The sequence below is a fragment of the Camelus ferus genome, chromosome 6 (assembly GCF_009834535.1).
Source record: "Camelus ferus isolate YT-003-E chromosome 6, BCGSAC_Cfer_1.0, whole genome shotgun sequence".
In the NCBI taxonomy this organism is placed as follows: Eukaryota; Metazoa; Chordata; class Mammalia; order Artiodactyla; family Camelidae; genus Camelus; species Camelus ferus.
Window position 1 is genome coordinate 51,804,779 of NC_045701.1, and position 27,754 is coordinate 51,832,532.

At 32.7% G+C, this 27,754-nt stretch overlaps 1 protein-coding gene across 4 annotated transcripts in view; it reads right to left on the bottom strand.

Annotated features, from left to right (window-relative positions):
- The window catches only part of MAP4K5 (mitogen-activated protein kinase kinase kinase kinase 5), a 112,783-nt gene that overhangs the window by 72,042 nt on the left and 12,987 nt on the right, over positions 1-27,754 (bottom strand). For all 4 annotated transcript variants that reach the window (XM_032482007.1, XM_032482009.1, XM_032482010.1 and 1 more), the window contains exon 3: positions 18,874-18,931. In XM_032482007.1, the coding sequence (XP_032337898.1) occupies positions 18,874-18,931 (58 nt within the window). The remainder of the gene's footprint in view (positions 1-18,873; positions 18,932-27,754) is intronic.

The window sequence follows — 27,754 nt, forward strand, 5'->3', positions numbered from 1 at the left end:
CTTTATTTCTCTGTGCTATATTTTACATAGTTTCTCCATTCTCTCTTCAGCTATGCCTAACCTGTTACACTTACTGAATTTTAAATCTATCATTATTTTTCATTTCTAGGAAAATTTGCATTGATTTTTCAAATCTGCTTGTTTTTCAACAGTTTACCTTTTATTCATTTCAAACCAGTCTTTTATTTATCTAATCATATCATATACAGAGTATATAATTCCAAAATCTGGTATCTTCATAAGTCTATCCTACAGTTGTTTCTGCTGGCTCTTGCTCTAGGCACCTTGTGTCTTCTGTAATTTCTCACTCTGAGCTCTATTTTTTAGAACTTCAAGTGTGGAAATTCTTTGCAGCTTGCATTAAAGGGGAAAGATTACATTAGCTTCTGCTAGGTGGGCTGGATGTGCCCAGGAGATATCTGCAACTAAAAAAAAAACTAAGATTTTTAAAGCCAAACATATAGTGTGACTCCAATTCAAGACAAGTAATATTTTTTGTAATCCCTGGTTGGGAGATGGGCAATTTCTTGTTTACCCACACAAAAAGCCTTCTGGGGTTCCAGCTTTTTGCAGGGTAGCTTTTCACCTAGGATGGGTCTTGGGCTTTGTCTCCTATCCTTTATGCCCTACGTGAAGGACCTAAAACTCAAATCACAATTTTATTTGGTTCAAAACACGTTTCTTCAAGATTTAAGCCTGCTTCAATATCCTGCCTATTTCTCTAGGTTTTAGCATTCATTATTCCTTATTTTGTGTGCCTTTGTGTCTTAATTTTCTCATCTACGAATGAGGATATAATTAAATCGCAGAAGATGATCTTGAGAATTAAGTTAATATTTCTAAGATACATAGAAAGTATCACTTACCTGTTATTATTATTATTGTTTCTACTGCACTGGTGTATTTTAAAAGATTAGAAAAATTTGAATCCATCATTTTGTGTGTGTGTTTTTTTTCCATAATAAATTTAGGGTAAAGTAACTGGCTACTGAACAATTAAAAAAAGAAATCTAATCAATTATTTTATTCATAGCTTTTAATGTCAATTCTGAAAATGGAGAACTGAGTAAAGCTATATGTTGTTGCTCATTTTACAAGGAATATGAAAATAAACCCCTTAGGACAACTAAAATGTACTTTTTTATTAGTATTATCAACTATTACATAAAATTAAGGGCTATGCATTAGACTTGCTAGTTTAATTCTATTAAAATTTTAAATTGAATGCTATAAAGCACTGTTTTCCATTCTTAACCAATCATAAAATCAACCATTAATAATAGAGATTCCCAGGCTCACGCTTTACTCTCTGAATCACAATCTTCAAGGAATTCTTACAATCAGGCAAATTTCTGTTTTAAGTAATTTTGTTTGGATAAGTACTTCCTGAGTTATAAGTATCTAAATGATAAACAGTTTGTAACATCAGTTATTTATTTTGACACAACCTTTCCATTCCAAGGTAATGCATCTTCATTCTGTTTTGGAGAACCACCACCTGTCAGACAACTTTAACATTTGGCTACTAGTATACATAATTATTTGATTAAAAAATTATTTCTTTTGCACTACTTCCCTTCACACCCTTGGGTAGGTGGGGAAAAGAGGGAGGTGGACACACGTTATATATAATTTCTGTCTCACACCCTGACAGTTAATTCCGTATCAGGCAATCTTTCTTTCTCACAAATACATCTATTTTCCTTAATCTTCTTCCTCATTTCTCTCTGTCATCTAATTCCTGGTAATTTACTCCAGGAAAACCCCATTCTATACTCCTTGTTTTATGCATGAAGCAAAAATGTAACCCTAAACATGGCTAGTAAAGTTACGAACTAGTATGGCTACATCTACTCAAGGAAAGGAAAGTCAAAGTCCTGAAGTTAAACTGGACCAACAAACACAAAAGAACAGTACCTGTAACTAAAGCCTTTGCAAGTACCCAGAGATTTTGCTTTTTGGAACTTTTCGAAATTTTTCCCCCCAAATATTTCTCATCTGCAGTTGGCTGAATCTGAGGATGAAGAACCTGAGGATATCAAGGAAAACTTCCACAGGTGATTTTCATACATCCTCCTTCCCCCAGTAGAACCACTCTAGTATGACTCCTAGCAACCTGCCTGAAGTTATGCAGTCATTAAGTGGTAGATCCCTGTTTACAATTCCAGAGCCCTAAACCTATTGTGTGTGTCTTTTAAATTCCTAAAATTCTGTCCCATTCATGTCACCATATATTGGGAAAGGCCATGAGGTTGATTAACACCAGCAAAATATTTTTTAATATTATATATTGAGCTTTCAAGAAGTCAGCGTATTTTATTATTTCCACGAAAAGCATATTACCGAGCAAGATTTTCCAATTGTTACTTCATCAACTATCAACTAGTTTACGTGTTTTATACCTGCTCTAAGTATTTCTGCTTGTTTATATATTCAAAGTATTAATCATGATGCTTCTGAATTGTATTTCCTAGTTTAATCCTCTAATTATTAATAAATATTGACAGAAAATCATCTGAAATATGTCTAGTTCTACATGGGTAATCAATAATGGAAATTAACTTTTTTAAGCTAAATAAAACTTCTATATTTCATTCCTTATTATTGTATCACATAAATGTTCCTATCTTAGAAAAGTCAGCCAATATAGAAAAATATAAAGAATAAAGTAATTATCACCCATAAATCCACTATCCCAAGACACCCACTATTGGCATTTTGATATTTTCCTTCAGTCCTATCAAAAATAATTATACAGTTTCTCCCACCATATACACAAACTGGACTAATACTCTACAGTTTCACAACCTATTTTCACTCAATATATAGTAAGCATTGTGTCATTAAAAATCGTTTAAAAGGCATCCAAATTGGAAAGGAAAAAGTAGAATTATCTCTGTTTGCAGATGACATGTCTTATATGTAGGAAACTCTAAAGATTCCACAAAAAAACCTGTTAGAACTAACAAATTCAGCAAAATTGTAAGCTGACCCCAGAACAACACAGGTTTGAACTGTGCAGGTTGCTTATACGTGGATTTTTTTTTTCAATAAGCATACAAAAATGTATGTGCACAACCTCATGTGTAAGACTGTACTGAAGTGGGCAGCCTATCCTTACATCGGCATAAGGTGAGTGATAATTAGTACAAAATTAACAATGTGTTAGTTTTCTTACTGTTTAATAACTTTGCTTTTAAAGAACTATATTACTGTACCCTATGCCTCTCTATCATTGGAGAAACTGCATTTCAGCTTGTCACGAGTAAGTGGTTTTTTAAAAAATTTAACAATGTTTTCAAGACTGTATTATGTAACTATAATACTGCATGTCATAAAAAACTTATGAGTCACTCATTAGTGTATAGCTAGGCTACTATCAGTGTGAAGCAATTTTACTGATTTCACTTAAGCTACCATAAAGCAATCATACTGCTGCTTCTTCATTATCAATGCATGAACTGTTACACCTGCAAATAAAGACAAATCTCTTTCTCATATTATCTTTTCATTTTTGATGTCTAGGGTTAGAAATAATATGTATAACATCTGCAGTGTTTTGTGCCATATGAGACAACACTGATGTCAGTACTGATGATTCATCTTGTAAACAGATGATATAAACATACAGTATCAATAAATACTGTGAAATACTACAAACGTATTTTCTCTTTCTTACGATTTTCTTAACATTTTCTCTCTTATGGCTTATTTTATTGCAAGAATGTAGTATATAATACATGTAACATACATGTAAGTGAATCAACTGTTTATGTTAGCAGTAAGGCTTCTGGTCGATAGTAGGCCATTAGTAGTTAAGTTTTTGGATAGCTGAAAGCTGCACTCGGATTTTTGGCTGCACAGAGTGTTGGTCCCCCTAACCCCCATGTTGTAAGAGGGTCAACTGTAAGATACAAAATCAATGCAAAAAACAGTTGCATTTCTGTATACTAACAATGAATAATCAGAAAAGAAAATTAAGAAAACAATTCCATTTTTAATTGCATTAAAAAATACTTGGGAATGAACCTAAATGATGAGGTAAAAGATTATACACTGAAAAATACAAAACATTGCTGAAAGAAATTTAAAAAGACACAAACAGAAAGGATCCCATGTTTATTGACTAGAAGGCTTACTACTGTTAACATGTCAATACTACCTAAAGTAATCCACAGATTCAACACAATCTCTATCAAAATCCCAATGGCATTTTTTTGGAAATAGAAAAATCTCATCCTAAAATTCATATGGAATCTCAAGGGACCCAAAACAGCTAAAACAATTTTGAAAAAGAGGAACAGAGTTGGGGGACTTACACTTCCTGATTTCAAAATGTATTACAAAGCTTCAGTAATCAAAACAGTGTGCTACTGACATAAAGACCAATGGAACAGAATAGAGAGCCCAGAAATAAACCCACAAATATATGGCCAAATGATTTTCAACAAGGGTGTCAAGACCATTCAATGAGGAAAAGACAGTCATTAAAACAAAAACTGTTAGGAAAACTGAATATCCTCATAGAGAGAATGAAGTTAGACCTTCATCTTCCACTATATATAAAATTTAACTCAAAATGGATTAAAGGCCTAAATTCAAGGCTCAAAGTTATGAAAGTCCTAAGAAGAAAACATAAAGGAAAAGTTCCATTACACTGGATTTGGCAATTATTTCTTGGGTATGACACCAAAAGTACAGGCAACAAAAGCAAAAATAGACCAATGGGACTACATTAAACAAACATTTTTGTTCATCAAAGGACAAATCAACAGAATGTAAAAGCAATCTATGGAATTGGAGAAAATATCTGCAAAGCACCTGATAATGAGTTAATATCCAGAATATATAAAGAATTCTTACAACTCAACAACAAAAAAAAACTGATTTACAAATAAGCAAAGGACTTAAAAAGACATTTCTCCAAAAAGGAAATACAAATGATCAACAAGCATATAACTAGATGCTCAACACTACCAATCAACAGAGAAATGCAAATCAAAATTACATGAGATATACGCACTAGGAAAGCTACCATCAAAAAAAACAAAACAAAACAAACAAACCCCAAAAACCAAAAAACAGAGGATGTGTTGAAGTTGGTAGTAGCAGGGATGTGTTGAAGTTGGAACCCTGATGCACTGTTGGTGGTATTATAAAATGGTGCAACCACTACAGAAAACAGTACAGTAGTTCCTCAAAAAATTAAAAACAGAACAACCATATGATCCAGTAATCCCATTTCTAGGTAGTATATTTGAAATAACTAAGAGAAGATCTCAAAGAGATTTTTGTATGCCCATGTACGTGGGCACTATTCACACATATATATTCATATATTCAGAGCAGCACTATTCACAATAGCCAGGGCAGAAGCAATCCAAATGTTCATCAACAGATAAATGGATAAACTAAATGTGGTACAATGGAATATTATGCAGCCCTGAAAAAGGAAGGAACTCCCGTAAGATGCTACAACATGGATGTATGAACCTTGAGGACATTACGCTAAGTGAAACAAGCCACTCACAAAAGGGCAAATACTGTGTGATTCCACTTCTATGAGGTACCCCAAACAGTCCAATTTATAAATATAGGAAGTACATGGTGGTTACCAAAGGCTGGGGGTAAGGTGCCAAGAGGAAAAGCTATTTAATAGATGTTAAGTTTCAGCTCTGCAAGATGAAAAAGTTCTGTAGGTCTGTTTCACAATAATGTAAATATGCTTAACACTACAGAACTATGTGCTTAAAAATGGTTAAGATGGTAAAGGATTGTGTGTTCTTTATCAAAATAAAAAATAATTTCAAATTATGTAAATATAGATTAATTTATTTAACCATTTCATTATAGTTAGATATTTAAGTTTTAAAAATTCTCTTTCCAAACATTATTTATAGCAAAATTACAATGCAAAAAGTAGATCTTTTAATTAATACTTGCAATGTCAAGCAATGGCAAAAGATTTCTGCACTAAGTTCTAAATACATTTCTGAAGTTTATGAAATGAAATCAATGTTAAAAAGTAGATATTGAAGGGAAAATTGATTTTACTGTACAACTAATAAACTGGCAGTATTATCTTCAGAAAACCAATTTGTCCAATGCTAAGTATTCTGTCAGTTAATATTTAAATGTCCATGAAAAAATGTAGTGACAAGTGGCTATGTTATCAGTTTGACTGTTTTGGTTGCAAATAAAAAAATATGAATTTTTCCACTGAGCAAAATGGATGTAGAATATAAATAAGTCATTTCTAAAAAAACATTTTCTTTGAGATACCTATCTTAGAGTCTGAAAACATCAAGACAGAAAATCCCCACCAGTTTTAAATTCACTAATTTAGAATATGATATTGAAATTCATTTTTTTTTTTACTACAGAGTAAAAAGAAGTATCTTCATTTCAATTTTACCAAAAGGACATTGGAATCTAAATGAAACAGAGCATCCTAGCATTACAAGTGATTTTTACCTATTAAACGGCAGAAAATGTCTATTTAGCCTTTATGTTTTCTGCATCAATTATTTAAAACCAATAAAAGAACATTTTTTGTAGGAATATGTGACCTCAAATTAACATTTTCCACCAATTCAGACTTGAACTTTTTAAACAGTGAAGATAGGGTACCAATGTTTAAATATACATATTACTTTAAAAAGTCAAAATTAGATTGTTAGATTTTAAAATACAAGTAAATACTGAAAAGCACAAACATACCACTTAACCAGAATAGCTGACAGTTGTCCTATTTGGCCAAAGCTCCTACTTAGGGATTTTTTTCAAGAACATTAACAAGGCAAACTAATGGCTGTTTAAATCTTCATACACTTTCTGATTTTAAAAAATTTACTCTACTTTCTCCATTTATACTTCCAGGAAACAAGATGAGATACCATTAAGAACTGAAAAAAGTTTTAAACATCTATTCAAAGATATTTAAAGATTCTCACTTATTCTGAAAACTGTCCAATCAAGCAAAATATACTTAACTTGTTATTTTATGTAAATATACTAGACTATTTCATGAATATTTCCAATTTAGCATTTTTAAAAATAAACAAGCAAACAAAAGAAGTATATTGCATTAATCACTCTGGCCAATGATTTTTATTAAACTCCATCCCGGTATGCACGGCTCACAGTTTTAAACAAACTGTAATTCGCAAACCTTTAAAGTACTATCATGTAGTTTTACCATAAACAAGGGGTAATGGGAGGAGAGAAGAGAGGGGAAGGTAAAGTAAGATTCTGATGATCAGCTTTCCTAGAAGCTTGGCCATGTTCTGGCTGTTTGCTAATACCAGCTACAGACTTGTTGAGTAAAACAAGCATCTGAAAAATGGGTTAGAGGGTAGGCGGAAATTTAGACACAAACAGGAAACATGGACACAAGCATCATTATAGTATCTGCCTGCTTTTCTAGGGCAGTTGCCTGACCAAAGAGATGGAAAATGCAAATAAAACTCAAAAATGGTATCAATTGTATTGTTTATTTTCAATACTACTCACTTGGTAAGTAAACTTTATTTAAATGTCACCATTTATAAAATGGTGCCTATACTTAATAAGTATATACTATAAAAATGAGATAGAGAAATGGCTGTCATTTTTTAAAATAACCATCTGCTTTGTGTATACATACAAAGGCAACAGAAATACAGGGAGGAATGCTCACTCATTTTCTCTATCAATTACTTTTGTGGCTAATTAAAAAAACCCATTTCTCTGTGGTAATCTATTTTATTCTTAACCCTAAGGTTCACATTAGGATTTTTTAAGTATTAGGAAGAACCTCAAAAGCAATGTTTCAGTGAAATTTTAAAAATAGTATTATAAAAGTAAATTACCAGGAACAAGTCAGTAAATTTTTAATAAAATTCAGGATTTTAAAGTTACTATAAATTTCAATAATCTATTTTTAACTGGGGTGAAAAGTATAATTAAGTTTACAGCTGAGACATCATTTACTTTAAAAAAATTGTTTATATTTTATCAGACGCAAGGCTTTTTCTAAGTCATGTTGGCAAATAATTATCTTTTCACGTCTAAATAAAATTCTAAACCAGCTCATCTGTTAAATTAATACAGGGAATCACTTTTGCATTATACCGGCTTTAGAGCAATTTTTTAAAAAGCTGCTGAGTACAATCAAGAATTCATTTTTGATATACAGTTGTCTCCAGAATTACTTAAAGCATCTGAACTGAATGTTGGGAAAATTTGTTAAAATAACCACATTTTTAACCTAAATATTCCCTTAAGTCTATTTCAAAAATGTGAAAAATGCCATCTACTTTGGCTTTACTGGAAATGCTAAAAAAAAAAAAAAAAGATATAAAAACCTATGGTCAACACAGAAAACATTTTTTAAGTGGAAAAAACGAAAACAAATCCAAAAATAAAATGTAATGAAACAAACCAAATGAATAAAATCACTGTCACAAACAGGAGATTAATTTCTCAAATTCTAAAGCACAGATTATGAAAATAAATGAAACTACTAAAGCAACTACTAAAAGAAAGGTATATCTAAAGTATAAGAAAACTTATTCCTAAGATGACTAATTTTATAGTTGTTATTGACTAAATTTACTAAAATCAGAATTATTATTAATCATAAACTGAAATCTGTAGACATAATAAATATTAAGGCCTTATTTTCTGAGTATCACAGATTAGAGAAGATACGCATTAATAGTGCCACAATCAGGCTGAAGCTGCAAGTCACCTACAACAGGGAAAATACCACGCAAGCCTTACAGTTTTTAATAACAATGTTCAAAGGAAAAAATGCCTATAGATTTTTGAGGACAGGTGAACAATGTATGATGTAATAATTCTATACCTAGTCAACTGGTCATTCTTATTCAAAGGCAACTGAAAGACATTTATAACACCTGTTTGTAGAAAGATATTTACTGAGTGCCCACTATGTGCCTATACTGTTACAGGTGCTGAAATGTAACAGTAAGGACAGATCACTATTCTCATGGTTCTTACATTCTAGGAGAGACAGACATTAAACAAATACATATAAATAAATAAGAAAAGTGTCAGGCAGCCACATGTCCTAGGCAGAGAACTAAAATAACAAAGGCCTGGATGACTACTTTAAATTAGATAGTCAGAAATGGGTCTCTCAGGATTATAACATTTAAGCTGAAATCTGAATGACCAGGAGCCCTCTGGGCAAAGATCAAGAAAAACAGTACTTTAGGCAGAACGGAAGGGCCAGTTTAATTTTGGACTGTTCAAAAAGGAAAAATGCAGAGTGGGAAAAAGAAAAAGGTATAGGATGAACTCAGAGAAGTAGACAGGACAGATGACATGGGGTTTTATAAGCAAGGTTGAAAGTCTGAATATTGTTCTAAGTGGAATTTGGAAGCTCCAGAAAGGTATTAAGCAGGAGAGCACTATGATCTAACTAGTGTTTTTAAAAAGATCATTCTGGTGGCTTTGTGCAAACTAGAAAGATCATTCTGGTGGCTTTGTGCAAACTAGATGGTGGCAGATGGGAGGTGTGGGAGAGGAAACAGGGAGACCAGAGGGTGGAGATGATAGTAAAGAGAAGTAGATGGATTCAGGACTTGTTCTGGAGGTGTAGTTGAAGGAACTTGCTGACAGAATGACTCTGGAGTGCAAATGAAAGAGAAATCAAGGACAATGCCTACATTTCTGGCTTGGCTAACTGCTTAGCAAAATGGAGAAGATTGAGGGAAAAGCAGGTTTGAGAAGAACAATTAATTTGTAGATTAAAATTATATTATTCCTGATACTAATAGGAAAATTTGTATGATGGTATGATCCAACTTAACAACTGACAGAAAATACGTCAGTCAGAGTGACAAGGATATGGAATGAAAGGACAAGTAGTGACTACTGAATCTGTTTAAATATAAAACTAAGTCTAAAAAATATTTTATAATTTTTCAAAAGAAAAGATATGCAAACTAATGCATACTCATATCCCAGTATAATTAAAAAAAAAACCTCTGAGATTAAAACCTTCAAATAAACTAACATCTGAAAACTGGAAGATGAAGAGGTGGAAGGAATATAAAGTTCAACATCTTAACAAGGAAGTCAATGACTATTTCATTTCTTAAGTTGACAAATTAAAAACCCAAATTTAAGTATATTATTCCAAGTCTTAAAAGTCATCCTCTGATAAAACTACAGACTGTGTGCCTTTTAGATTATCAGCAATAAAAATAAAAGAAACCTCTGGCCATATTTTGTTTAAAAGCTTCAAAAAAAATTAAAAACAAAAAACCGCCACAACAGAGAAGATCAATCATCTTACTAAACAATAAAATAGTGATTGACTCATCTATTAAAAGGAAAAAGATTCAGACTGGGTTATAAAATAAAACTTAAATACAATTAGTTACAAGAGAAATACCTAAAAACAATGACCCAGAAATGATTAAAGTAGAATGATAGGCACAAATATAAGGGCATTATCCATTTGTTATGTGCTACACAAATACAAACAAGAAGAAAAGAGGGTTGGCAATATCAATGTTTGACAAAGTTATATGCAAAGCAAAAAGGGCATCAAACAATACTAAAAATACTAATTCTATTAGAAAAAATATGAATTCTGTAAGACTATCAGAAAATAAAACCATTAAATCAGTAATTCACATAAATATCAACAGTAACCAACTAGAGTATAAGGGGAGAAAAAACGCTATTCACAATAGCAAGAGTTACCATAAATATGAAGATCTATGTGGCAAAAGCTATAATATTTCCTGAATATCTGAATAAGAAAAACCCTTACTATTGTCAAATGCCAAGTCCTCTAAATTATTTTCACAAGTCTTTCTCTTTTCACTTTGAGAAAAATGGTTTTAAATTTCTCCTGGGGAAAAAATTATGAAAACAGAAAGGAAATGACTAAAAAATAAAAGCACTGAAGATTATAAAATGCAATGAAAGGTCAGAGCAGTCAAAAATAGGATAATACTGAACTACAAACAGGAGGGGGAAAAAAATCACTGGAACAGAAAACAAAACCCATGCTTACATGGAAATTTAGTTCATGACAAGTGGGGCATTTCAAACCTGTGAATAAAAGACAGAGTCTGTAGTAAACAGCTCTGGGAAACTGTCTAGCCATCTGAAAAAGAATAGATGAAAGCTCTGCTTCACAACTTAGAACAAAATTGTTCCTGATGGAGCAAGTATTTAAATGTTGGAAGGAAAAAAAGGGAAAAAAACTACAAGAAAATGCAGTTAAACAGCTTTAGAATTGTCTAGCAAAAAAAGCCTAAGTATGAGGAAAAGAGGAATACTGGAGAACTGCCAAATTTACCTAAGAGGAGAAAAGACTTTTACACAGAAAAGGACCATAAGCAGAGTACGAAGACAGAAGACAAACTGGGGAAACTTTTGAAACATATGAAGAGTCATTATTTTCAAAGTATAAATAGCATCTAAAAATCAGTAAGAAACTTCCTTCTCACAACTGCTTTTGCTGCATCCCATAGGTTTTGGATTTCCTGTTTTCATTTTAATTTATCTCTAGGTATTTTTTAATTTCCTCTTTGATTTGTTCAGTGATAAACTGGTTGTTCTGTAGCATACTGTTCAGCCTCCACGTGTTTGTGTAGGTTTTTTTTTTTTTGCAATTTTTTTTCTTGTATTTGATTTCTAATCTCATAGCATTGTGGTTGGAAAGGATACCTGATGTGATTTCAATTTTGTTAAATTTACTGAGGCTTGTTTTGTGGCCTAGCACGTGATCTATCCTGAAGAATGGTCCACGTGCACTAAAATGTGTATTCTGTTTCTTTTGGATGGAATGGTCTATTTTTATATATATATAAAAAGTTCCCTTGAATGTTATTTGTTGCTTTTCCCTTGCTGCTTTCAAAATTTTCTCTTAATCTTTAATTTTTGTCATGTTAATTACAGTGTGTCTTGGTGTGTTCCTCTTTGCTTAATCCTGTATGGGACTCTCTGTGCTTCTCAGACTTGGGTGACTATTTCCTTTCCCAGGTTAGGGAAGTTTTCAGCTTCCATGTCTTCAAATATTTTCTCAGGCCCTTTCTCTCTTCTCCTTCTGGGACTCCTACAATGCAAATATTAGTGCATGTGATGGTGTTCCAGAGGTCTCTTAAACTGTCCTCATTTCTTTTCATTCTTTTTTCTTTCTTCTGTTTAGCAGCACTGATGTCCACTACTCTGTCTTCCAGCTCACTGATCTGTTCCTGTGTACAATTTAGTCTACTGTTTATTCCTTTTAGTACTTTTTCATTTCAGTTACTGTATTCTTTATCTCTATTTAGTTTTTCTTTATGTTTTCTAACTCTTAAAAACTTCTAGCTTCTCACTCTGTGTCCAATTCCTAACTAAACTTAAAACCTTTCGCACAGCAAAGGAAACCAGCAACAAAACAAAAAGACAACCCTCTGAAGAAAATATTTGCAAATGATATGACTGATAAAGGATTAATATCCAACATATATAAACAGGTCATACAACTCAATATCAAAAAAACAAATAACCCTATTAAAAAATAGGCAGAATTGAAGACATTTTTCCAAAGAGGAAATGCAGATGGCCAACAGGCAACATGAAAAGACGCTCAACACTGATAATTATCAGGAAAATACAAATCAAAACCACAATGAGATATCACCTCACACCTGTCAGAATGGCTATCATCAAAAAAACAAAACAAAACAAAAAACACACAAATAACAAACGTTGGCAAGGATGTGGAAAAAAGGGAATTCTGTACACTGTTGGTGGGAATGTAAACTGGTGCAGCCCCTGTGGAAAACAGTATGGAGGCGTCACAAAAAAATAAAAATAAAACTATCATATGACCCAGCAATTCCACTTCTGGGCATATATCCAAAAACCCCAAAAACACTCATTCAAAAAGACAGATGCACCCCAATGTTCATAGGAGCATTATTTAAAACTGCCAAGATATGGAAGCAACCTAAGTGGCCATCAACAGATGAACAGATAAAGATGTGGTACACACACACACACACACACACACACACACACACACATAATGGAATACTACTCAGCCATAAAACAACAAAATTTTGCCATCTGCAGCAACATGGAGGGATTTGGATGGCATTATGGTAAGTGAAATAAGTCAGAGAAAGACAAATACACTATGATATCACTTATATGTGGCATCTAAAAAATACAACAAACTAGTGAACTTATTAACAAAAAAGAAGTAGACTCACAGGTACAGAGAACAAACCAGTACTTACCAGTAGGGACTGGTGGAGAAATATGGGGTGGGAGAGTACAAGGTACAAACTACTGGGTGTAAGATAAGCTACAAGGATGTATCATACAAGATGTGTAATAATGCCAATATTTTTTAGTAACTGTAAATGGAGTATAAACTTTAACAATTGTATAAAAAATAAAAATTGTTAAAAAAAATCAATAGCAAAAGACTAATAACCTGACAATATTGAGCAAAGCATACACATAAGCAATTAACGGAGTATTAAAATGGCCAAACATTAAAATCACACCATCAAGCATTTACGGGATTTCTATGTCGGCCTTTTTGGGGGAGGATTTTAAATATTAGTCACTTTTTGTATATGAGTGAACTCTAACATAAAGGCAGCAACTTTAAAAAGCAAGGCAGTGAGAAATTCTAACCTTTCAGAGAGTCTTAATTTATGGTCCCAGCAACTAATCCTGATATGTTAAATAATAACATCATATAATGATATACTTTCTTTTTTATGGCTTACTGAGAAGTCAGAACTGTAGGATTTTAAAAATATACTCATTAATTCATTACATGAACTTAATTAAAATTAAGCCATACCTTTAAGTTGAATAAGTGAAATTGTGCTATATAAGATGAGCCCTGTGTACTCACTAAAGGCAAAGAAGGGATAAATTTCTTTGCTTCCTTTGTGAATGCAGCCCATTCATTATCCAAACTATAAATGTTCCTTGAACATAACTTGAATATTTGCTCAAGTGACTCTAGGAGGGGTGAATGCTTGCAGAGTTTTGTTATATTCCTTACATGTATGTTAATGAGATTTTGAGATCATTCTATACTTATTAGGTGAAATTTAGTAAAAGGACTCTAAAATAGCATTATTATAACAATTTCTATTATCCAGGAAAAAAGGATACTGTGCCATATCTGAAAGCTTATTTTTAAAGTGTTGCCACATATGCTACCTCAGTAATATCTCTTAAGAGTCTTACACATAATGATCAAAATATTGTATTTAAGTGTAAAAACATTTTAACTGCCAATTCAGAAATTGTTTGGGATAATCATGGTCACACAATTACTCTACATGTCTAACTGTATGAAGCAGCAAATGAACAGATTACCACATATTTACTCACCTGGTCAAAAATTAGTAATTCTCATTCTAATGATATTTTTTTCAGAAATGGAAAAACCCACTGTAAAATTTATATGGAGAACTACAAAACATGACTAAGTAAATTAAAGATGATTTACAGAAATGGAAACATATCCCATGCTCTTGTATTGGAAGAATCAGGATTGTTAAAATGGCCATACTGCCCAAAGCAATCTACAGATTTAATGCGATCCCTATCAAATTACCCAGAATATTTTCCACAGAACTACAACAAATAATCCTAAAATTTACATGGAATCACAAAAGACCCAGAATTTCCAAAGCAATACTGAAGAAAAAGAATGAAGCTGGAGGAATAACCCTCCCAGACTTCAGACAATACTACAGAGCTACAGTACTCAAAACAGCATGGTATTGGCACAAAAACAGACATATGGATCAACAGAACAGAATAGTGAGCCCAGAAAAATATCCACAGACCTACAGTTAATTAATCTTCAACAAAGGAGGCAAAACTATACAATGGCGGAAAGACAGTCTCTTCAGCAAGTGGTGTTGGGAAAACTGCACAGCAGCATGTAAATCAATGAAATTAGAACACTCCATCACACCATACACAAAAATTAACTCAAAATGGCTTAAAGACTTAAACATAAGACAAGACATGATAAACCTTCTAGAAGAAAACATAGGCAAAACATTCTCTGACATAAATCTTAGTAATATTCTCCTAGGGCAGTCTACCAAGGCAACAGAAATAAAAGCAAAAATTAACAAGTGGGATCTAAGTAAACTTACAAGCTTTTGCACAGCAAAGGAAACCATAAGCAAAACAAAACAATAACCTATGAAATAGGAGAAAATATTTGCAAATGATGCGACTGACCAAGGTTTAATTTCCAGAATATAAGAACAGCTTATACAACTTAATAATTTAAAAAAAAAAAACCCAATCCAAAAATGGGCAAAAGAACTAAATAAGCAATTCTCCAATGGAGACACACAAATGGCCAACAGGCACATGAAAAGATGTTCAATATCGCTAATTATCAGAGAAATGCAAATCAAAACTACAGGGAAGTATCACCTCACACTAGTCAGAATGGCCATCATTCAAAAGTCCACAAATGATAAATGCTGTAGAGGCTGTGTATAAAAGGGAACCCTCCTACAATGTAATTTGGTGCAGCCATTATGGAAAACAGTATGCAGATTCCTCAAAAGACTAAAAATAAAGTTACCACATGATCTAGCAATCCCACTCCTAGGCATATATCTGGAGAGAACTCATTCAAAAAGATACACGCACTCCAATGTTCACAGCAGCACTATATATAATAGCCAAGACATGGAAACAACCTAAATGTCCACTGATAGATGAGTAGATAAAGAAGTTGTGGTATACAATGGAATACTATTCAGCCATAAAAAGAATATAATAATGCCATTTGCAGCAACATGGATGGACCTGGAGACAGTCATTCTAAGTGAAGTAAGCTAGAAAGAGAGAAAAATACCATATGATATCACTCATATGGGGAATCTAAAAAAAGGCAAATGAACTTATTTACAAAACAGAAACAGACTCAGAGACATAGAAAACAAACTTATGGTTACCAGGGGGGAAGTGGCTGGGAAGAGATAAATTGGGAGTTTGAGATTTGCAGATACTAACTACTATATATAAAATATGTAAACAATGAGTTTCTATTGTATAAGATAGGGAACTATATTCAATATCTTGTAGTGATCTAAGATGAAGAAGAATATGAAAATGAATATATGTATATACATGTATGACTGAAACATTACTCTGTACACCAAATATTGATACAACGTTGTAAACCAACTATATACTTCAATAAAAAAAAAAAAGTTATGGTATATTTCTACAATGGAATACTACTGAGTCATAAAAAAGAATAAACAATGCCATTTGCAGCAGTATGGACTGACATGGAGATCATCATTCTAAGTGAAGTAAGCCAGAGAAAGAAAAATACCATATGATATCATTCATACGTAGAATCTAAAAAAAGAAAAAAGAAGATACTAATGAACTCATCTACAAAACAGAAAAAGACTTACAGACATAGTAAACAATCTTATGGTTACCAGGGGAAAAGGGAGTAGGAAGGGATAAATTTGGGAGATCGAGATCTGCAAATATTAACTACTATATATAAAAATAGATAAAAAACATATTTCTTCTGTATAGCACAGGGAAATATATTTGGTATCTTGTAATAACCATTAATGAAAAAGATTATGAGAACAAATATATGTATGTATATGTATGACTGGGACATGCTGTACACCAGAGATTGACACAGTATAACTGACAATACTTCAATTAAAATAATAATACTAATAATAAAATTTATATGGAATCTCAAGGGACCTTGATTAGCCAAAACAATCTTGAAAAAGTACAAAGCTGATGACTCAAACCTCCCGATTTCAAAACTTACTACAAAGCTACTAAAATCAAAATAGTGTGACACAGGCACTTTATAGACCAATGGAATATAATAGAGAGCCCAAAAATAAACCTTCACATATAGAGTCAAATGATTTTTGACAAGGGTACTAATAAGACCATTCAACAGGGAAAGGACAGTCTTTTCAACAAAAGATACTAGGAAAACCAGATATCCATAAGCAAGAGAATGAAGTTGGACACTTACCTAACACCATATATAAAAATTAACTCAAAATGGATCAAGACCTAAAACTATAAAACTTTTTGAAGAAAATATAGGGCTAAGGCTTCATGATATTGGATTTGCCAATGATTGCTTGGGTATGACACTAAAGGTACAGGCAGCAAAAGAAAAAATAGACAAACTGGACTTCATGAAAATGTATACATTTTGTGCACCAAGACACTATCAACACATTAAAAGGCAACCCACAGAATGACAGAAAATATTTACAAATCATTTTTCTGATAAGGGATTGATGTCCAGAATGTAAAGAGAACTCCTAAAACTCAACAACAACAAAAAACAAACCTGATTCAAAAATGGGCAAAGGACTGAACAGACATTTCTCCAAAACAGATATACAAATGGCTAATATGCACATGAAAAGATGCTCAACAATACTAATCAAAAAGGAAATGCAAAAAAAAAAAAAGCCTACAATGAGAATCGTCCTCTCACCCATCAGGATGGCTGCTATAACAAATATAGCAGAAAAAAAGCATTGGCAAGGATGTGGAAAAAGTGGAACCCTTGTAGTATGAGTAGGAATATAAAATTGTAAAGCCATTGTGGAAAACAGTATGCTGGTACTCCAAAAAAAAACAAAAAACAAAAGAATAACTATATATCTAGCAATTCTAACTCTGGGTATATACTGAAAAGACTGAAAGTAGGGTCTTGAAATATTTACATGCTTATGTTCATAGCAGCATTATTCTCGATAGCTAAAATGTGGAAACAACCTAAGTGTCCATCAACAGATGAATGAATGAATAAGTAAAATGTGGTATATATGTACAATGGAATGTTATTCAGCCTTGAAAAGGAAGAAAACTCTGAAATATGTGACAACATGGATGAACCCTGAGGACTGTTTCACCTGGCTAAGCAAAACAAGCCAGTCAAAAAAGACAAATACTGTTATGATTCCACATATAGAGTAGTCAAACTTACAGAGACAAAAAAAAAGTAGAATTGACTGCCAAGGGCTGTGGGGAAGGGGCTAACAGGAATTTATTTGTTAATGGGTACAGAGTTTCAGTTTTATAAGATGAAAAGAGTTCTGGAGTGAATGGTGGTGATGGTAGAAGCACAACACTATGAATGTATTTTAAACCACTGAACTGTACACTTGAAAATGGTTTAAACGGTAAATTTTATGTTATGTGTACTTCACTAAAGTTAAAAAAAATTAGAGAAAAAGGAAAGCTACTACTGTTCTCATTAGAAACTTTTAGGTTATCAAAATAACAAAATCACTTCAGGTTTTATATAGTAGCTTTATTTTCAAAGCAAATTACTCAGTACATTTTAAAACAAACAGCCTTCCAATAGATAGAGGTATAAAAAAATAAGCATTAGGCTAAGACCAGAGTTATTAAACCTCTATCAATTAGCCAGGGAACAGCGGACATATAAAATATAATTATCTTGACTTTCACCAAATATTCCCCCCAAATCAATCAATACTTTACTAATCAAATTCTCATAAAAGCTAAAACTGTAGTTAAAGTAATTCACTATAATCTTAAAAGAAATTTACTTTAACATCGTTGTCTTCCAATTTCTGAATGTGCATATTTCAAACTTCATTTAGCAACAAAACTGCATCAAATTCATCCTTAATGAACAACCTCCAATGGAATTTAAATTTAATACAACTGTATTGGAAATACACTGCCCTGACAACATAAAAGATCTCTTTTGGAAGAAGGGAAATACAGAAGGAAATATGGAAACTCCTTTTAAATTTCATACTTATAAACTGCACAAGAAAAGTTTTCGAAAATTATCTTGAGAGCTTTAATACATACCAGGCTCCAATTTGATAATTTTTACTGCAGCCAACTCTCCTGTATGTATATTTCTGGCCTAAAATAAAAATGAAAGTATAATTTTTAAAAAGTCTATCAACTATATAAAAGTTACTTGGTAAAAACAAAAATTAATTATTGCTTATCAATCAGGCTTTTATCAAAGCTGAAAATCAACAAAATCTTTACTTCTAATGAAATGAGTATACTTATTTTCCCATTAGAGAAAAATACAGAAAAAACGCGCACACACACACACAAATTACCTTTAGTCCTGCCATCGAAAGTCAACTATTGTTTAAAATTTTGGTGTCCTTCCTCCAAGTATTTTCTTACACTGACTTTTCTTAATCAAAGAAAAACTCATAGTTTTTATATATTTTATAGGCCTTTAAAGGAAAATAAAAAACCAAATTATCTGTATCTTACTATACAGAGGAAAAAAGTCAACAATTAGCATACATATTTCCTTTCTTGCTCTGTGTATGTGTGCTCAACTGCATATGTGTTTTACAGGATGTACCATCACAGTCTTCTACAACATGATTTGCAATGCTGCCTAATTTTCCATTGGTGGTATATATAATTAATTTAACTTACCTGCTGTTTTTGGACATTCAGGGTTTTATCATTATTTTGGAATTATAAATGGAGGGATATAAATATATATCATAGCTTTATATATATCCATAGATTATTTGATTATTTCCTTCAAATAAATTCCTAGAAGAGAAACTATTTACTACTTAACAAAATATCATGGACAGACTTAGTATAATTAGTGCGCAATGATTATCACTGCAAAGATTTCAGCACATATCAAAGTTTATCAGTAAGGGAACCCACAAGCATAACTGTTAGGTTGAAAGATATGTGGATTTTAAACGGATGTATTGCCACATTGCTCTGAAGAAAATTATGGTGATTTATACTCTCACCAACCATGGATGTTTAAACTATGTCTGCCAAGTTCTACTGTAGGTACAAATTTTTATTCTTTTTTTTTTAAAGTTATGTACTTTCTCTGTGCTATACATAATTCTAAATGGCTATATAATAGTTCATATAATCATTCTCCCTTACTGCCAGACATTAAGGATGTTACACATAGTCTTTTCATTATTTAAGATTATTTCTTTCAAATGGATGCTAAGGTATAAAATTATTAGGTCAAGGGTATAAATATGAACATAAGGCCATCAACACACACTGCCAAAATAGTCTAATAGCAATGAAACATTATATTGTCATCACTAATATAAGTGCTCATTCTCACTGTACCCAGTGGTACATCATATGTGGAAATACAATTTAGTAATTTATAACATCTTTCATTTCACTATATTAGATTTGAATTTTCATACTTGGTATAAAAAATAAGGAGCATATGATGAAACAGAAAAGTATGATTATACTTACTTTGCTAGGCTAAGTAGGTCATATTACCAGAGGAAAGAAGAAAGTGGAAAAGAAAAAGGGAAGGGAATAGAAGAATAACAAAGAATGTAGGGAAGAGAGGCTTAGAAGGGCTATTTTTAGAAATAACACATAGAGTATAAGAAAAAGAATAGAATGGAGGAGAAGGACACAGAGGGAAAGTCACAAACAGAAAGGTAGAAGAAAAACGGGATTTTCTACAGCATCAATCTCAAATATTTGTGATGAGAAGTTCATATTTTCCTCATCAATCACGTAAGTAGGGTAAGGAGGAGTTTCAGGAAGAGAAAACAAGTATTTTAACACCCCCCACCCCTGGTTACTGGTTACCCCTCCCTCAACTGCAAATGTATTTACAGAAGTGGGGAGAGGTCAGCCAGAAGCCTCACACCACTCCTAACCTCTCCTCTTCCTCATCCTTGGACAGAAGAATTGCCTCAGGTCTTTTCCAGTTTCTAAGATCTTTCAGCATTTATTTCTATACAGTGGAATATTATTCAGCAATAAAAAGAAATGAGCCATCAAGCCATGAAAACACATGGAGAAACGTTAAATGCCAATTGCTATGTGAAGAAGCCAGCATGGAAAAGCTACATACTGTATAAGTCCAACTATATAACATTCTGACATTCCAGAAAAGGCAAAACCATAGAAAGTAAAAACAACAATGGTTGCCAGGGGTATGGGGAAGAGTGCTGAATAGGTGAAGCATGGGGAATTTTTAGGATAATGAAACAATTCTGTATAAAACTATATTGGTGGATGTCACTATGCATCTATCAAAATCCACAGAACTGTTTACAAAGAGTGAACCTTCCTGTAAATATGGACTATAATAAAATATCTATATTGGTTCAATAATTGTACTAAATATACCAAACTTAATGTAAGATGTTAATAAAAGGGGAAACTGCGTGGGTGGGTAGGGTGTGGATGAATGTAACTCTATATATCTGCTCAGTTATTCTATCAATCTAAAATAGTACTAAAATTAAATCTATTATTTTTAATAGAATATATACAAAATTAAAATTTAAGTATATCAGTACTTTTAGACACACTAAGTCAATTTTTATGATTAGAATCAACACTAATATGTTATATTTCAATTTAACAGAACCAAAATGAAGAGGCAAGAACCAAGAATGCCTTGTTTTAGACATTCTCAGAGGCTCAGAAAGAAACAGATCATTGGAAGGTTTGAACAATCACAGAACCACATAAAATAAAGATGGTATTTTAAAATTCAGCTACAGCATGCAGAAGCCAAAATATATTCTATGTCATTATAGAAATGAAAAGTAAAGAATATAAGGTATAACTCCCACTGATAGGATAAATACTTAAGTGTCAAGTCTCCATTTTTGAAGACATATGTCTTCTCTCTCCAAATGCAGAACTGATGGGTAAATGTTCATACTCTGTAATTTTCCAGCTGGAATTTTAAAACAGAAAGCAGTACCAGGCTCTTTTATAATGAAAGGCACAGAGGCTTTCAGAAAAAAAGATCTTCTAAACAGAGACTTTACAGATTCAATTTACTAAAGAGATCTTTCAGAAATTTAACTACACAATTTCACACTATAATCCAGTGGAGTCATACATAGCACTGGTTTCTGAAATCCAACATTTCCTTTCAACAAATTAAGTGTGATATTCTCAAGCATTTTCGTTTTTAACTTTAACACAAAAGAATTTGAAGATCCTGCATTATGTTAATAAAAGGAACTAACAGAAATGCCACAGCACCTCTACGAAAGGATCTAAGTATGATTCCTACTCATTTAGTTTGTTATTATTATACACTTTAATATTCAGACTTAAGGATATACTAAACACCCAGAAGTCTAATAAAATATTATACTATAGTTTATCTCTTAACTCTTTATTAATCAAGAATTAAAATTACTGGGTGGAAAAAGTAAACTAATAATAAATAGGATCAACGTCACTATAAAATACATAAAAGAGCTTTTACACTTAAGTTTCTATTTTCGTTGCCAAGGTATTTACTGTATCTCTTAATATTTCCAAGTCAATTTGCTACCAAGGAAGTATTTTATTGAAACTCGCCTGTCTTAGATTTTTAATTCATAGTAAAAAAGTTAAATTTCCACTTTTACCAAGAAAAAAATTAAAGATGCTTATCTTCCTAAGCCGTTTCTATTTCAACAATATTATGAAGCTGCCAGTTTTATAGGCCATGAACTTTCCCATGTGTAAAAATTTTAATGTGACTAAGAAATAATTAAAGGAAAAGTCTTGAGTTATCAACAAAGAACAGGAAGATAGGATTTAAGGCACAGTATGTCTCAGTACTGAGGAAGCCGGAGGACAATTTTTTTTTTTTTTTGAATTGGGGTAAAAAAAATATAACTGGCAAGTATTGATAGTCATCTAAATGTTATGGCAACCAAGATGGTCACCATGAAGATAAATGAGATCAGCTCTTGTGTTCCACTTCACTGTTTTTCACATTAAAGCCCCTCATCCTAAACCCAGTTAACCTCCAGCATTTTTTAGGGTTACAAAACTTTTCCATGAAGCCAACTGAGGGCATGAATTTCAAATATGCTCCCTTCCTCCAAAAATATTCTTTAACATGACAACAGAAAATCCAGATTTCTCAATATTTGACAATGGAATGTTTGTGGAACACTGTCTGACTGGTTCACTAATTCAATAAACATTAATGAATACTAAATATTACTATTTAATAAATATGTGCCAGGTACTGTTATTGATACTGGGGATGGAATGAAACAAAATAGTCCTGTCTTCAGCTTTTATCAGTGGAAAGACATGTAAGTGATAGTAAATACAACAATGTGAGAAATGCTCTCAAAGGTGACACAAGACAACACAGGAGGGTTCTAAGCCAAGTCAAAGCTGGTTGGAGAAAGCGTCCAGGAAAAAGTAAATCTACACTGGGATCTGATGAGAGCCTTTCCTGGGAGGAGAGGGGTGGGTAAGGAATTATAGCAGAATTCCAGGCAAAAGTGTAAAGATAGGAGAAAACATGGTCATTTCAAAGAAGTAAAATGATCTTGCACTAAGGAAACATAAGAGTGTAAAGAGGCAATGGTGAAATACGATTCTTCTGAAGCTCAAGCCAGACTGTATTACGTACTACCCTATTGTAGCTATCATCTACTAACTTCTTGGTCACCTCTTCTTGTTCATTTAAGATGTTATGGCTCCTGGCTCACGGTGTTCCTCTCTACCCCCTTCCTAGGCACCATTCTTAGAGGCTTCAATATCCAGATCTACTCTGAGTTTTCATTCTTTAGCCTTCTATCTGAACCCTAATTTAAAACATCTCAATTCCTGATCACAACCTATCTTTACAGCTCACTTACTCTAGTTGTCCCATTCCAGTAATTCTTCCACCTTATCAACCCAGTGCATTCCCATACAACTACTAATTATGTCTCTCAATTCCGCACATCTTCCCTTAGCTGTTAGGGTTCCATCATCCACCACTATTTATAGTCACTCCCTTGAAAACATCCTTAACTTCCTTTCTCCTCTTATCCTCTATCATACTAGCCTAGCAAAATCCTAATCTGATTAAACTCAATTATCCACTAATTCCATACTGATATTCATAACTAAATGTTACTGGGGGAAAAATTATAAAAAACACACGAACTGGTCTTATTTTCAAATCATAACACAAACCTCAAACTACAACTTCTCCACTAGGTTTGATTTCCTATTCTTTATAAGGAATATTTTATACCTCTCTCTTAAAATCTTCAGTCATGCCTAAGCCTCTTTGTTACTCACTCCTCTGTTACCTATACTAAAATGGAAGTTAACCATTTCTTTATATAACATTCTCCTATGTAGTCTTATGGCTTTAACATAACAAATCTCTCCTCCCTTAGCTCCAGACTCCTAAATCCATGGAAGCCTGACAGGCATGTCAACCCTAATATGCCTAACACAGAACACTCAATTATCCCTGCTCCACAAATCCATTCATCCCCAAATATTCCCAATCTAAATAAAATTTACTGCAGCCAGTTACTGCTTAAGTACAAAACCCTAAGTCATTCTTCATAAGAATTCTTTCCTTCACATTCTTCCCATCTGATCTCTCAGAAAATGGTGATGGCTTAAAAATATAAAGCAATTCCATTAACTTCCCTCTATCTCCTCTGCTATGCTCAAGTCCAAGCCTGTCTCCAATAGGAACTAGCAAACTATTTAACGTGAAATGCAAAGAAATAGCATGCCAAGGATAACCCCTAATTTCTGGATTGCACAAGTGAGTATACACTGCAATCCCATTCACTAAGATCACAAACACAAACATAGGAAGATAGACATATTTTATGAGTGGAGGGGGAGGACAGTGAAGGAACACAGAGGAGGAGCTCAGATTTGAACATATTTAAATTTTAGGTTTCTATGAAACCTAGAAAATATGAAAAGATCAATTACCAGTAATGAAATTAAATCAATAAAAAAAATTTCCAACAAAGTCTAAGACCAGACAGCTTGAAAGGTGAACATTTAAAGAGTTAACACCTATCCTTCTCAAATTATTCCAAAAAAAATGGAAGAGGAAGGAACACTTCTAAGCTGATTCTATGAGGCCAGCAACATCCTGATCCAAAACCTGACAAGACATCACAAAAAAAGAAAATTAAAGATGAACAGATGCAGAATTCCTCAACAAAATATGAACAAGCTGAATTTAACAATACATTAAAAGGATCATACACCATGACCAAGTGAGATTTATCCCAGGAACGTAAGGATGGTTCAATATCTGCAACTCAATCAATGTGATACACCACATTAAAAAACTGAAGAACAAAAATCATATGATCATCTCAACAGATGCAGAAAAAGCTTCAGACAAAGTTCAACATCCATTTATGATAAAAACTCTCCAGAAAGTGGGTATAAAGAGAACATATCTTAACACAATAGAAGCCATATATTACAAATCTACAGTCAATGTCATATTTGACAGCTAAAATCATTTCCTCTAAAATCAGGAACAAGACAAGGGTGCTCACTCTTGCCACTTATATTCAACACAGTTTGGAAGTCCTAACCCCAGCCATCAGACAAGAAAAATAAATAAAAAGAATCCAAAATGGAAAAGAAGAAGTAAAATTGTCACTGTTTGTAAATGACATATTATATAGATAAAATCCTTATGATGTCACCAAAAAACTATTAAAACTAATAAATGAATTCAGTAAGGCTGCAGGATACAAACTAATATATTACTCTAGCTTTATAGTATAGTTTGAAATCAGGGAGCATGATACCTTCAGCTTTGTTCTTCTTTTTCAAGATTGTTTTGCAATCTATTGTGTTTCTATACACTAACAATTAACTATCAGAAAGAGAAATTAAGAAAACAATTCCATTTATAATTGCATCAAAAAGAATAAAATACTTAGGAATAACTCTAACCAAGGAGGTAAAAGACCTGTAGTAAGAAAACTGTAAGACACTGATGAAAGAAACTGAAGACGACACAAACAAATGGTAAGATATACCATGCTCATGAATTGGATACATTAATATTGTTAAAATGGCCATACTACCCATGGCAATCTACAGATTCAATGCAATCTCGTCAAAACACCAATGGCATTTTTGATGGAACTAGAACAAATAATTCTGGAATTTATATAGAAACACAAAACATTCCAAATAACCAAAACAATCATGAGAAAGAAAAACAAAGCTGCAGGTATCACACTCCTTAATTAATTTATACTATAAAACTACAGTAATCAAAATGGTGTGGTACTGGCACAAAAACAGATCCATAAGTCAATGGAACAGAATAGAGAAGCCAGAAATAAGCCCACTCTTATGTGATCAATTAATCTATGGCAAAGTAGGCAAGGATATACAATGGGGAAAAGATAGCCTCTTCAAGAAATGGTACTTGTAAAATTGGACAGCTACATGCAAAAGAATCAAACTAGAAATCAGAAATCAAACTGCTTTCTCACACCATACACATATACCTTAAACTCAAAATGGATAAGAGACTTAAATGTAAGACCTGAAACCATAAAACTCCTGAAACATAGATAGTGCATTCTGACATTGGTCTTAGCAATATTTTTTTGAATATATCTCCTCAAGCAAGGGGAAAAAATAAATAAGGCTACATCAAACTTAAAGGCTTTGTTTTACAACAAAACAAAAATGCTGCCTATTGAATGGGAGAAGATATTTGCAAAAAATATATATCCCATAAAGGGTTAATACCCAAAATCTATACAGAACTCATACAACTCAACATCAAAAAAACAAACAACCCGACTGAAAAATGGGCAGAGGATATGAACAGACATTTTTCCAAAGACATACAGATGGCCAACAGGCATATGAAAAGATGTTCAATACCACTAATCATCAGGGCAATGCAAATCAAAACCCCAATGTCACACCTGTCACAATGGCTATCATCAAAAAAGACAACAAATAACAAGTGTTGGCAAGGATGTGGAGAAAAGGAAACCGTCATGCACTGCTGGTGGGATGGAAATTGGTGCAGCCACTATGGAAAACAGTTGAGGTTCCTCAAAAAATCAAAAATAGAACTGCCATATGATCCAGCAATTTTACTTCTGGGTATCTAAGTGAAGCAACCAAAATACCAGTTTGAAAAGATACATGCATGTCACTGTTTACTGCAGATTTACTTACAAATGTAAAGATATGGAAGCAGCCCAAATGTCTACCAATAGATGACTAGATAAAGAAGACAGGATGTGTGTGTGTGTGAATATTACTCAGCCATAAAAAATGAAACCTTGCCATTTGTGACATGAATGGACCTTGTGGGTATTATGCTAAATGAAGGAAGTCAGACAAAGACAAATACTGTATGATTTCATTTATATGAGGAATCTAAAAAACAAAAACCAAACAGAAATAGACTCATAGATCAGAGAACTAACTAGTGGTTGCCAGAGGGGAGGGGGTTGAGGAATAAGTAAAACAAGTGAGAGAGATTAAGAGGTACAAACTTCTGATCATAAAAAAGTCATGGCAATGTAATGTACAGCACAGAGAATAGAGTCAATAATAGCATAATAAATTTGTATGGTGACAAATGGTAACTCGACTTATCATTGTGATCATTTTATAACGTATAAAAAAACTAAATCACTCTGCTGTGCATCTGAAATTAACATAATATTGTAAGTCAATTATACCTCAATAAAAATAAGTAAATAGGTAGGTAGGAAGGAAAGAAGAAAGAAAACAGACAAAACTGAAACTATAACTACTCCAAAGATACTCTTCTATTAGAATCTCAGTTTGGAAGAACTTTTAGAAATCATCTAATTCACTTTTCTTTCTAAAAAGCAATTAATTCTCTTCTACTTAGTCTATGGAAGTCATTTGGTCAACCCAATACATTCATTTTTAGGATAATTTTGGTTGTATGAAG